The sequence below is a fragment of the Nestor notabilis genome, unplaced genomic scaffold, assembly GCF_000696875.1.
Source record: "Nestor notabilis isolate BGI_N333 unplaced genomic scaffold, ASM69687v1 scaffold287, whole genome shotgun sequence".
Lineage (NCBI taxonomy): Eukaryota > Metazoa > Chordata > Aves > Psittaciformes > Psittacidae > Nestor > Nestor notabilis.
In genome coordinates this window covers 205,410-219,581 of record NW_009936731.1, presented here as the reverse complement: position 1 = coordinate 219,581, position 14,172 = coordinate 205,410, and the positions used below count along the sequence as shown (strand labels likewise).

Below are 14,172 nucleotides of genomic sequence, written 5' to 3'. Positions count from 1 at the left end.
ATTCTAGGTCAGAGTTCGAAAGAGTTTCACTGCTGTGATTCAGAGATAACTATTAGGCAGATAATGCTGATACCATTATAACCTGTAAGAAGATTATGACAGTAAGATAAAATGAAGCATTGATGTAAGTGTGGGATTTTATTATTGATAGTGAAGTAACATGAACCTGCCCAGGGTAGCTGAGAACAGACTTTACTTTCCACTCCAACATTTTAGTTCCTAAATTTATAAAGTATTAAAAAATAATAATTAAAAAAAAATCATAAAAAGGCTTTAGGGTTCTACATTTTCAGGAAGTTCCTCCAAAGCCTTTCTTCTTACATTTCTGTCCAAAATGAGAGACATTCAACAAGTCCTACTAAAAAAGGCAATTCTCTGTTATTGGAGGTCTTCAAGAATAACTGTAAGAATTTAAAGAAAAACTTGTTTTAAGGACTGTTGTGTTCCATACTTGTTTTATGGACTAAATAATGTAGTAAATGGTTGAACTTTTAACAAAGGGTATCCTTTGTGCAGTAACTCCTGAAATATGAAATATGACCTTCCCTCCTCGCCCAAAGAATTTATGTTCCAATGACCTACCTCACATGCATTTTAGGTCCCTATATCCATCATTCTCATCCTCAGAACTCCCACTCAGCAGCTGCCTATTTTGGCAGCACTTATAGTTCATCCATAGCCATCCCAGGTTTTTACATTAAGGATCTGTACAGACATGAAATTGCACTTCTGAGAATGCTCAGAAGCTGTGTTGGCTATAACAGAGTCAAGCATCTTACCAGCAAGGTTTATTTAAAGGGCAGGTGAAACAAGCACCTGCCTACTGTAACAAAAAGTTTAAGCTAGCAAAAAAAAATCCCTGCAGTGTTCCAGAATGAAATATTTATTACTTATTGGCAGTAACTGTTTCCTGTTTAAAAAAAAAGAAAAAAAAAAAAAAAACTAGCATGATTAAATTCTTTTTTTATTATTTTATCAGGGAATTAAAAGGTTAACGGGAAAGGTCAGGAAAAGCAGTTTTGCTTGTTCTAAAATACTAGACTAAATGGAGAGCTGTCAGCGGAAGTCCCCGAAGTGATACTCCACATGCCTCTGTATGACTGAAGCAGCTGTGTGGGCTCTCCTGGATTGCCAGCCTTCTCAGACTGAGCTACCTGAGGAGCTGGTGGTGCCATTAGTGCAGTCTGAGAAAACAGCTGAGCATAATGTGGGAGGGGACGCCAGGTGGTAGGCAACTGGTTTAGGGATTCATTTGAAAGGGGGCATGATGCTGCTTTTGCTAGGATCATTTCTGTTTCTCACTTACACGACTAGGACAAAATACAGAAAGGCTCTTGGAAGGAAAGGCTGGAGCACAATCTCCTCTGTCTAAAATGAGTGCTGTAATCTCTAGCCAGCAGAGTTATTTGTTTGTGTTTTTAGTGAGTCCCTTTCTTCTTCATCCTTTGCTTCCTGCTCACAACTTCCTAAATCTTTAATTATTTTCTGCATAGTGGTGTGGCTGTAATGAGAGTATCCCCTTCCTAATACTTTACAGAAGCCTTTAGTCCCAGGGGTGATTGCGTGGGAGGTAGAAGATACGGATTTAATTAAATGTAAAGGCTGTGGCTCTCAAAAGTGATCTACTCAATCCCTATCCTTCATTTCTAGTCTGTTATCCAAGAGTTGGGTATCACTAGAGTGTGTATTTTAAAAGGAAACATAGGACAGTGAGTGAAGAATTGCAGATGTGGACAACAGTTCCTTGAGGAAGAGGGTGATGGGTGCCTTGTGTAAGGCCAGTCATTTGAACCAGAGATCAGACCTCAAACACAGAGGCACCAACTGTTTTCTGTCATAAGAGGTATGGGCTTGGCCTTGAAATAAAAAAAAACCAAAACAAAACCGAAAACCAAACAACAAGCACCATATGCCTAAAGGACGTGGTTACTATAGGAGGGAATTAAAATGTGCTTACATTTCCACACAGCTTTCTCAAGACCTTTCTTTTCTTGAGGTATTAGCCTTTAGCTATTCTGGATATGTAGTAGACTCCAGATCATTTGATTTGCACTAGTCTGGGCCCGGAGTAAGTGATAAAAACCCCTTCAGTTTGCATGTACACCCAGGACGTGGAAGGTTGGATTTTCCAGCCTTCAGCCCCACATCGTCTGGTTATTTCTTTCTGTGTTCTAAAATTCATGTCAGATGATTGCAATAATACATTAATATGCAAAACATCTCCACCTGGTTTGTAGAAGAGATGCAGATATCGTAGTTTGGATACTAGTTTCAGGTAGGAGAGTCCAGTGTTTATGCAAAGATGTCTGTGTGAGCAGAACTATAAACCTTACCTGTCTCAAAGCCTCAATAAATAACTTGAATGATCATTTCTATCCGGATGGATCTTTACATAGCTAAGCCCTGATCCTTTATAAATGGCTTTGCAATCCTGTAATGGAAGGTACTGCACTTCAGGCGTGTACTACCTTCTGATCATTATCCGTCTTAATTATTACCCATTATCTAAACCCCCTTGGTCTTCAGACCTGAAGTTTGCATATCAGTATGACAGTATTTGGCAGAAGAATGTGCTAGTTTGGTATTAAAAGTACTCTTCAATGAGAAGTGGTGCATTTAACTGTTGCTAGATGTATTTTCCTTCTCTTTGGCTGGAGGACTGGATCTTCAGGTTGCTATTTCAATGCTGATCTGAGGGGTTTTTTTCTATCTTCAGAGGTAAATCATAGGTGGAAAAATTCTGAGTCATGAATCACATACCTTTGATGTTATTTTATAGTCATACAGAAGTATGTAGCACAACACAGAAGGTGGGATATGTGTTAGAAGACTTGCATGGGAGACTGCAGATTGAACACAGATGAAAGACAGTCCCCAGGTCATAAGGACCTCCCTTCTTGAGACACTGCCTCTTTCCATATGATGTGCCACCAGAGCCTTCACCTTTAGGCAGATTCCCTGTTTATCATAGATGGGAAGGGTGTTAGAACATTCTTAGTAAGAATCTAGAACCTTTTTCTTTTCATTATATGATCTTTCCAAATCTGGCTGTGTTACAAAAGCTGTATAAGAGACAGGTCTTTTGTTAAGAAATGAGGAAAATTAAAATATTGAATCTCATTTGGGATGAAAAGTCTTCCGTTGTCAAAACTGTGATAAGATTTTTGTCTGCTTTTTGTTATTTAAGATTGCCAACTGGCAGAATTTACTTCTGACATAAAATTTATTGTGCTGGATGATTGTTCATTTAAGCATTATTATCATCAGAATGGGCAGGCCTTTATTATGGATGATGCTTTCAATGTTGATAAAGGGGAAATAGTCCTGCAGTGGTATTCCTATTGTATTGAGCTGCATACTTAGTCTTTCAACTCCTGAAACATTGTTTTACATTTCTAGAACTGAAGAATTATATGTGTAGGCTGTCACCTGTGTAAGCATAGTTTCATTTCTCTAAGCTTCAGCTAGACAGCAAAATGCAAAATGGTTGCGCGCACATGATCATTGCCACTCAGTCATTCACCACCAAAACCTGTTTTAACAGAAATTAATGACAGTAAGAAGAGGCTAAGACCACTTAAGTTCAAAGCCATTAACATATTTACTTACTATTAATGTTATGTTACCTTTAGCACCTCTCTGGTGTGCCTAATGTGCACAACACATTTGTTGATATTAAAATCATAGAGTCAGTGACAAACAATTTTTAAACATCAAAGCCCAGAGAAAAAATAAGCAGGATTTAAAGTGTCTTGTTATAAAATATGTATGTCAGAAAGCAAGCAGTTTATTTTGATTTGCAAAGCTATTCTTCCACATGAGAGGAAACCAGACAATTCAAATCAGTTTCTAAGCCTTAAAAAGCACAAGTAAGATGGAGACTTCATATTGAAAGTCAGTTGCAGCCTTATTTGCCACTGTTTTCTCACAAGAAAAGAACAAAAGTGTATCTTAATATTTTTGCATCTCTATATATCAGAAATTTGCCTTCCCATACTTAAAAAGAAGTGCTGGAAAAGAGGGTTATTTTGATCCCTGGGCCAAGTTCTTTAATGCCAAATCGCAGTGTGGAAAGAATGTCTCTGTCCAAGTTATAAATTGTTAAAAAGAGCTTTGATGGAAAATCTGGAGTAGTTTCACAGTGGAATCTCCTCAGCTCCGTGTGAGGAGCCCTGTGCTGCTTTACTAAGGCAGGTGCCTACTCCATCCAGGAACGGTCTGGTTGATACCAAGAGTGGCTTCTTGCTTGTGAACAAAAAAAGTATCAGCAAAGCAAGGACAGTTTTGTTCTGCAAATTATTTTGTGATTTCCAGTCAGGTCTGAGACTGTAGGAGTTTTTCCTCCATTCTTTTGTGCTATGATATTGGTGAACCACAAAGGAAACCTGTGAAAGTTCAGTTTGTTTTTTCCTTTACAGAAAACTTAACCTTGCTAACTATGGGTTTGCTTATTAAAGTAAATGTAGGACTAATCATGAAATTTATCCTAGCAGTGACAAGATGCTTATGAGACATGGTTCATGCAAGTTTATGCTACTTTAGAGTATAGAAAATCTCATTCAGGGAAAAAGAATGGGGCCTCTGGCACAGAGGGCCATCAGTGCTGGATGCCCAGAGAAGGAGAAATACGTCTTTCTTTTTACCCTTCTCCCTTTGGACAGGCACAGGTGCTTCTTCACAAATCAGCTGTTTCTTCCAAGGGAGATCTCTTTAGCCAGGAACTGTCACTGGCTCAAGCTTTGTGTAGGCTTGGATGATGTTAAAGAGCATGTGCACACACAGAGGAGGGAGGGAATTTCATATATTTCAGTTCATTTATTTGTATTAGAGAATGCTTGCACTGTCCTTTTGATCAAATTAATTTCTTCACACATCACCACTATCAAGATGAAAGCATGTCCTCCTCTTACATTTGTCACTACTGTAGCATCACACCAACTTACAGAAGCATCTCGTTATATGTCTCACCACATACAGGGTAGTCAGTAGTTTTTTTCTATTATGTACTCCCTCTCTCCTGTCACTTCTGGGACAGACATATGTCAGCATTAACATAAAAAGTTGCTCCGTAGGGAAAAATAATTTGGTACTAAGGAACCAGCATCTAAGGCACGCATTTTGGGAATGGAGGGTTACTTGGATTAGTTCTCATTTTGTTGAATGGACTAAATGCCAGTTAGTGAATGGAGTGCATGCAGCATGCTGTTGAAGCGCATCTCTCCTGTTCATTTCTTGTGAAAAGGATCTTTGAGAGAGCAGAGGTGATAGGATACAGCCTTTGGAAGAGCACTCCTTACCTGGACTGAAATGCCTGACAGATTCACCTTCTGAGAGGTGTCTCTAGGTGTAACACTTGTGCCCAGCAGGGAATCCTGATCTTCCTCACTCTAATAAAATTATTTGAGATAATAATTTTAATCAATGTTTTATGTAAAAGCTGTATTGAATAATAGGTCATGTATTTTATTGTACTTTTTCTAAAAGTGCTGAAAAGTACTTAAAAATATATATTGAAGAAATAATTCCACCGTTGTACAGGCAAGTATATGAGGTATTTATAACAGAGAGTCTCAAACTTGGCTGTCTTGGAAGATTGCTCTGTGTGACACTTAGTTAATTCAAGAAGCTTGAGGCCAGTATTAATAACTGTGGTGGTGTTGCTCCCTTGGCAAGTATTGCCTTGCAGCAGCACAAGTCTGCAGAGAAGCAGCTGTCTGGCAGAATGAATATCTGGCTCCTTCTTGTGGTTCTTTTTTGCTATTGCACAGGACTGAAGAGTGTAAGCCAATAAAGAAACCAGTAACGAAACTGTAAAGTGAATCAGTATGATTCTTTTCAAAGGGTGAACCAGTTATTTCATTCTATAAAGAGCTGGATTTTAACTGTGCAATATACAAATTTCTTAGTAAACCTTTAACAAATACACACACACAGAGGCTCATACTGTTACCTTTCATCTGGCACAGATGCATCCAAAGTCTTGCCCCTGTACCATTGGTGAATACTGGCCTCAAACACATGTATTAAATTAATTCTGAGTTGGGATTTGGGAAAAAATGGGAAGAAAGAAAGCACAGTAAGTCAGTACAAATGTTACTTCAGTGATTAGATCACAACTATAAGTGAAACTTGGAAATATAAACCAGCCCCCTTAAAGCTGGGTAAGTTATCTAAAGCTTGCCAATGATTGTTGAAGAGTATTGTTTCTATTAATTTTCTTAGCTGGGATTAGTGGAGTTTTATTTTATTGTATTTTTATCTGAAAATTACTGAGTAGTGTTGATGGATACATGCTGCTATTTACAAAATAGAATCGTACTGTAGGGATTCTGACATTTTGGTTAATTGGTATGTATCCCTCTAAATGGTTTTTATTCCTTAGCTCATAATTGTTCTCATTTACTCAGTGGGATTCAGAAACAGGGTTTGTGGAATGTCATTTAATACTAATTTCATTTTGTTAAATGAAGTGCATTGGCTTCCATCTTGCCTATAAATTAAATCATTCCAGTTTCATTTTCTGGCCATATATTTTTAATTGTGTGAATATTTTTTCTTCTCATATATTTTGCTTAATGTTACAAAAAGCAATACCCCCAAACCACAGCTTTACAGCAAATGAGTCGGAGTGTGTTTTCTATAGTTACTTAAATCTGGATATAAATCGGATGCTCGACCTGTCTCTTATGGCAGTCTAAATGTGAACCCTTGTTTTCAAAGTTAGCCCTTTTCCTTGCTAAGTGGAGGTCTGAAACTAATAAATTGTCCTTTTGTAACCCAGAGAAATGACCTTTAATAAGAAAATATTTAAAAGGTCAGATCCTGCCTTCCAGTTGAGTTTTCCTTAGTATAGAGGCAGTGGGAAGGAGAAAGGCATCTCATTGCAATCTGAATTCCTCACCCTACTCTAACACTAGTCAACCCATTGCCCAGCTTCTTTTTATAAATACAAACAGCTTCGGGGACACTCCAACATGAGGTTTGCTACCCACAATTTATTAGCCAAGAATAGCTATGTTGAAATAGAGTTATGGTCATGCCCTCTCCTCTGGCAAATCCTCTTCATCAGGGACTCTGGGACTATTATGTAGGCTCTGCTGGGTATTCAACATCCAGGGTAGGCCACACACTGGAAAAGCGCCCAGGAAATAGATACACAGCCTTTACAGCCCATTTTGTAGCACGCTGGAGAACAACAGAAAGAAGTTATCAATCTCTTCTTCTACAAGCATGATTCGAACGAGTGTCTATGGGTGAAAAGCTCTAAGTGCTATCAACTATTAGTTGTCTCCAATGGCAACATTTTAAGCAGAGTAAACACCATTACACTATAAAGTCACATAGCCCTTTTATTAAGTGACATGTTTCCACTTTGGCTGAAATTCTGGTGTTGGGGTTTTTTAATAGTTTCAATTTCCTTTATTCCTTTGTTTTGTTTTAGTTTTTTTTTAAGGAAAAAAATAATGAAATATATTGTTATAATCCAAACAGAATAAAATGCAGGATCCTGTTATGCTAAAAGTAGTATTGTATATTGCTGTGAATCATTGCAAGCCAGGTATACTAATAGCAGCATCTTTTGTAATAGATAACTTTTCGTTCCATATCTCCAACTCTTGTTTGCTACAAAATAAGGAGGAAAGAAAAATCTCTGCACAGAAGACAGCATGAGAGTGAGCACTGGGGGACAGCATTTCAATTCTTTCATGCTAATGAATGAGGATACAGTCATCTCCTAGAGAGCATTTTAAAGGACAAGTGATGAACACTGGATACTATGTTTATTCCCGCATACCTATTTTTTTCATACAGTGGACAAATATATAAATATTTTTCAAATATAGCCTATCCTCCTAAATGGCATGGAAATCTGTCACGAGGTCTTGGCATAACTCAGTTGGCAGCAACTGTTGTTCTTTTAAGCAGCAGCACTGGCACATAAGGGAGCGACAGAGGCATACTCTAAGTATGGAAAGCTGTCTTCTTGATAGCAACAGGAGACCATTTTCAGATCTGAAACTGTATTCTGTAGTAAATAAACTAAAATATGCAGAAGGATGCCAATTCTTGGAATATGCCTTTTCCCACCAAGCCTATTTATAAAACTACCTGATAAAAAAGCATAGAAGAAATGATTGCAACTCAGAATATCTGGGTTGTACTGCCAGCTGTGTTTGCCCTTGAGTGAGCCACATCCAAAAAATAAGTAAAAATCCACCAAGAAAGCTTTCATACCTCAGTTTCCCCACATCTACAGAAATTATATATATAGGGGTCATTTCATTTGTGTCTGGAAAGCATGTTGAGCTGATTTAGTGGAAGACACTAACGAAATGTCATGCATTATTATTGCATTAGTCTGACTGTACTTCTGAAATCCATCTGACATTTCCCATTTGGCATTGATTCTGGGTGGTAACATTTCTGTATTACTTTCAGAAAGGATGCATTATAGGACTGCCTGATGTATAATTATATGGTTTATGATTAAAATATTTCCAAAGTAAGGCAGTAAGCTGTGAGATACTGTCTCTCTTTTCACTTCATTAAACTGTGTTATAAAGTGTATTGTTTCATTACGAATCCTGCCAAGCAGCTCTACTGTGCTCCTTATAGCTATGTGTGAAGTATTGAGGTGAAGTTCATAACTATATTTGGGTATCAGCATTTATTTCCTCTACTCTGTTGAAGGTTAACATGACAAGTAGTTGAGGAATGCTAGGGGAAACCGTTGTTAACATGAGCAAGCTGTGCCCAAGCTTGGATTGCCCCGCTGAATCCTGTTTCATGTTGTAAGCAGTTAAATCACCAGGCATCGGGATGGCGCTTGGACCACACAAACACAGGATTGGGTCTGTTCTGTTACTGTATTGGTGAGACTGGTCCTCCACGTTGTGGATAACAGTGGCTCTCCCATATGCTGTCAGCAGTCAGAGCCTAGAGCTAAAATCGAATACTCTCCGGTCAGACGTGCCTGTAAAGCAGGGTGGTAGGAGAGGAAGCTTGGAGAGGAAATGAGTAAGTCAGCAGCCTGGGCCAGTGTGTGGCTGTAAGGCAGGGTTACAGGAGCAGGCGGTGGAGAGGGGAGGAAGTGTTGCAACAACTAACCCGCATGTCTGTTCTCTGAAAAAGCCTCATCATAGAAAAATCTAAGACAAGAGGATTTTTGGGAAACATTACTGCACAATTGATGCAAGACAGAATGCTCTATTGCTAGGTCTGAAAAGAGGGGGAGCATGCATAGCTCCTCATTAAAGGTGCTTAGCACTCAATGAAAGGGGAGCACCCATAAAAAGCAGACTGTTGCAGTTAGTTACTGATTTTTTTATCATCTGTTCTGCATGACATTTCTATCCTGCGCAAACTGAGTATTGTCAATGATGATGCACACTGTAGCTTTATGTTTTCCTGAGGAGATGATAAAATTTCTAAGACGTGATAGTAACATTGATACTTAAAAGCTGTGAAGGGGGGGGATTCTCTGTTTTTCATCATTTTTGCATCAGAGAATTTCATATAAAAATAATATAGTGGCATGTGTACATTCTTATAATTCCATGTGTCTGTCTACATGCTTTTCATTTTTTACAACTGACTCCTGAGCAGTTGGGTCCCCAGAAGAATGAGATGAATGAGAAGGGCATCCTATGGGGAAGGGGGGAAACAGAAGCAAGTGGTGATCCCCACAGAAAGAGAGGAAATTAAACGTGACATTCCACTGCGAGCTGGGTGTTGGTTTGCTATATTGTTTCCATCAACAACTTTTTGGTTTTTTGATTTTTTTTAAAATGCTCCTGAAGTGAAAAATATCCTTTTTTACCACTGCCTCCTCCCAGCATTGTTTTTTTACCATTGCGTGGCTATCAAAATATTGACCATCAGTAAAGCTGTTGTTACAAAACAAGGTTTACATTCTTTATGCTTGTGACTTTTAAATTAGTGAGAAAAGAAAATTATGAAGAGGGTGGGTGGGTGAAGTCCATTCTATGAATAGCAGATACTTGCAAAACAGCTGCTCAAATGAAATTTCCCTGGCTGCTCAGTGAGAGGATAGTTCAAATTGTGGTCAAAATTAGGATTGGTCCACCAGATTATATGTGGGTGTGACAAATAAAAAAGGAAATGCTTCATGAAGTATTTTTACTTGTAATGTGAAACTAACCTAAAATAATATTAGAGGGTATTAAATTCTGTATGTTCCATTGGATCAGTTTCATTGGAATACAGAAAATAGTTCTGCTTACAGTAACAGCTCAGAGAGTATTTCTGAGACATTATTTTAGAAGACTGAGTGAAGCTGAAATACTAGTAGTAGGGAATACATGATGCTATGGGTGTGGTATGCATCTTTTATCATCACAATTTAATATATTGTTCTAAATATGTGTCCATACAATCTTTAGAGACTCCACATTAGCATTCATTATGTATGGTTATACAGTTGAAGAAACACTTCCTTAGCAATTTAAATGGAGACTTTCATGTCACTCACCTGTAATAGCGAACAAAGAATATCAGTCAGTGAAAACATGTGTAATTGAAGCATCAGGGAAATTTAGGGCCCCATCTAACAGCAGCATCCTTCAGCTGTGAGAGAGCTGAATCTGCTTCCACAGTTTAATTCTGTGGGATTATCTGAAGTTGTAAAGCTGCCAAGCAAGCTATGGCAAACCAGCTGGTGATTCACCTGAAGGAATACAGGAGGAAAATTACAATTCTAGGTCTCTTTTAAAGAAGAGGGAGAAAATCTGTGACAAAGGTACTCAGGGAAGGAATCCACAGGATGTGAATGTAGATGGAGTGGTGATACTTTTCCTGGGTGGAAAGTGAATGCTATCTCTCTAGGTAAGACTCTGGACTGGGAATCACACCTATTTTCCCACCCTGGCTCTGCCACAGAATTCCTTGGTGAACTAAGCAAGTGGTTAATGGCTTTGGCCTCTGGTTTTCTGCTCAGAAAATGGGATTCTGATCCCTTCCTCCCAAGGGTCTGTGAGGTTAAATAAAAGGATGTTTATAAAGTGAGCTCATATTGTTTTTATGGAAGAGGTGCAATTTCAACATTTTCAAACAATATTCTCAGTAGAGAAAGAATCTCAGATATTATATTTGCTTACACAGTAATGCTGTCCTACATACATGCTTTCTCCCATTGGTAACATCCCACAGTCATGGGAGGTTCTGTACAAGTCCTTTTTTCTGGGCTGAGGAGAGAGGCCACGGACACCCCGCAAAAGGGAGCCAGTGCTGGGTGCAAAGGGCCACTGATACCCTCCAGCATGACACCCCAGCACCAAGCTCTGCTAGTCCGAGCTGCCTCTGCATGCTGGGTCACCCTGGGATGGTGTGAGCACCTCCTGGGTGCACTTTTCCTTTGGTACATAGGTGAAAGTGTGCCTGTTCTTCTCATCTCACCCTAGGTGAACCAGGTTCCCCTTGTGTACATTCTGTGAGTCTTACCAAATACTCTCTCTGTGTATATACATGCTTTATGAAATAGATGCCTTCAACCTCTCTCTTCACACGCACCCTTCCACCCCCTCTTATTTTGGAGGATGTAGTTCAGCTGGTCCTTTTCAACCTTTTGTTGATAACTGCCTTTTTTTGTGCTGCCTGTTGCTAACTGTTTGGTGCTGCTCAGTCTCACCCTTCCCCCCTCTTCTTTTGGCGGAGAAAGGATGCAGCATATTTCCAGAATATATGCTCCAATTCCAGCTATGAGACTACTGTACATCTGGTGCTTTCAGTCTCCTCTGTGCACATTACAGCACACTGAACCATGGGCGAGGTGGAAAAACGACCTGGCCCTGCACAGAGGGACATGTTGGTTACTGCAGAATGTGTCGCACATGCATCCTGGCCAGGTGCAGGATTGGCAGTGACACCCTGATGACCTCTTAGCAAAACACAGGCGCCTGTCTCTGCTATCACTTTCTCTTAGGCAGGCAGCCCCAGAGCGTGAAAGTTGGTGGTGGGGCATGTGCAGAGGTAGAAACACAGTGGGAGGTGGAATTGTGGTAGATGTGACTGATTTATGACAGGAGTTTCCTTTACAGTCATAAGGGGAATTTTGCTTGGTCACAGCAAGTTTGAACCCTCATGAAACAGCCTGAATCATCTGAAGTTAAAATAAAAGAGAGAATGGCAGGGGGAGGGGCATGGCCATTTAAAAAAAAAAAAAAAAAAAGGCAAAAACCAGAATGTTAAAATTATTTCCTTTGGTGTTGACTTCTTAAATGGGAATGTGATCCAGAATAGTTCTGGAGTGCAAGCCAACAGTTGTTTTAAAAAGTTTTATTGTCTTCTTTTCTCTCTTCCCCCTTTCCTCCCTGCCCTCCTACTTTGCTCTGCAGATTTACACTGACTGGGCTAACCACTACCTAGCAAAATCTGGCCACAAGCGGTTGATCAAGGATTTGCAACAGGACATTGCAGATGGAGTTCTGCTAGCAGAAATCATCCAGATCATTGGTAAGACCAGGGCTGAGAGAAGCACTACAGGCTGACTCCTTGCATGGGGGAATATATAATTCAAGTTGAATGTATTTAACAATAAGATGAACCCTGAATAATGCTATTTGACTGGGTCCATATGTCTCTGATATTTGTGTGGTTCATCCTTGTCTTAATTAAAAAATATGTTTATGTGAGCATGTTTGGAAGTGGCTGTTTAACCATACTTTAAATGGCCAGAACTGTATCTTACACACTTTGAATTGTCAGAAATGAATGCTCCATTAAACCATATGTCTCCCATGTGTGCATTTTGTTAGTTGGAGTGGTTCATACTTTCTGGGATGCCTTGAAACTGTATCCTGACCCTGCAAAGACAATTGTGGAAGATTTCATGTCAGCAGTTATTTTGCAGGGGCTGAAGAATTAGCAGCGACCTCCTTCGCACTTCCCCCTTTGCATGATTTGGCATGTGGAAGCAACTGCTGCTAACAAGAGTGTTGTTACTGTACAACTGAGCTTTACTTAGAAAGGAGCTCTGTCAACAAAACCCTGTGCACTTTATTGCTGTGTCTTTTCTGCTCTTCTTCTGCTTTTTGATTTGTATTTATTCTTTTGTTGTTGTTGTTTTGGATTTTTAGGATTTTTGGGTTTGGGTTTTTTTTTTTTGGCCAGGGGGTGAAAAGGAAAGTTTTATCTCATTGTTTACTTCTGCTTTTCTCCTCACTGTTTTTGTTTAGCAAATGAAAAGGTTGAAGATATCAATGGCTGTCCCCGGAGCCAATCTCAAATGGTAAGAATAAAATGTATTTTTAGTCTGTGTTGGCACCTCTGCACTTTCCTGAAATGCTTTTTTAACAATGATTTATTTAAACTGTGAATAGTCTGTCCCGCATTAACCATAAAGTCCTAATTCTCAGATAGTGTTTCTGGTACTTTATTTTTAGCACATGTGCTTAGTATTTGTCACTTCATTTCTGTGCTCACTAGCTTTGAGTCTTGAGGTAACTCAGCAGCAAAACTTCATCACTTCTAATTAATCCAGAACTGCCTCAGCAGACCTGTTCTTCTGATGATGCAGATAACTTCATTTAACTTCCTTTTTAAGGGCAGTAAATCCAAGCACAAATTTTCAAGTGGAGTCTTTGTGTCTGGAAAGCTGGTTTGATGAGCAAGACTTGCCAGATTATTTTTGAATATGAATAGCCTTTTGGATTGTCCACTGTAAAGTCCAGTTAGATGCACTGACTCCAAGACTTTCAGAAATAGCACTTTAGTCATATAGCTCTCTGAGCTATAGCTGGCAGCTGCTTAAAGACATTTTAAGACTCTCAGGCAAGAAGCATTTTGTGACTGTGATTCATATGCAGTCTTATTAATCTTTTACTGTGTTTACGGCTAGTCAACAACATTTAATAAGATAAAGCCTCCTTAGAAGGTTGTAGAACTGACAGATACAAAGTCTAAGCCTCAATAACATCACCATGCATTTGCTGAATCATTCCAGTTATGCTCCCCCATGCTGAGGACTTTGCCTTTCTGATCACATCCAAATAGTATGTGAATAAGGTGCACAACTGTGTAGCTGGCAAGGATTTTGGAATATAATGATTTGGATGAGCTTGCATAATAGCAAACTGCTGAAGCTAGGCTTAAAAATGGAAATGGAATAGGGAAATAAAAAAGATTTTTCACTGATTTTTTTAAAGGCGGAAGGCA

The 14,172-nt window shown here is 39.1% G+C and overlaps 1 protein-coding gene across 1 annotated transcript in view; it reads left to right on the top strand.

The window, feature by feature from the left end:
• LOC104408760 (neuron navigator 3-like) overlaps positions 1–14,172 on the top strand; it is a 263,938-nt gene that overhangs the window by 64,036 nt on the left and 185,730 nt on the right. The window contains 2 exon segments of the mRNA XM_010018466.1: positions 12,354–12,471; positions 13,194–13,246. Coding sequence (XP_010016768.1) covers positions 12,354–12,471; positions 13,194–13,246 — 171 coding nt within the window.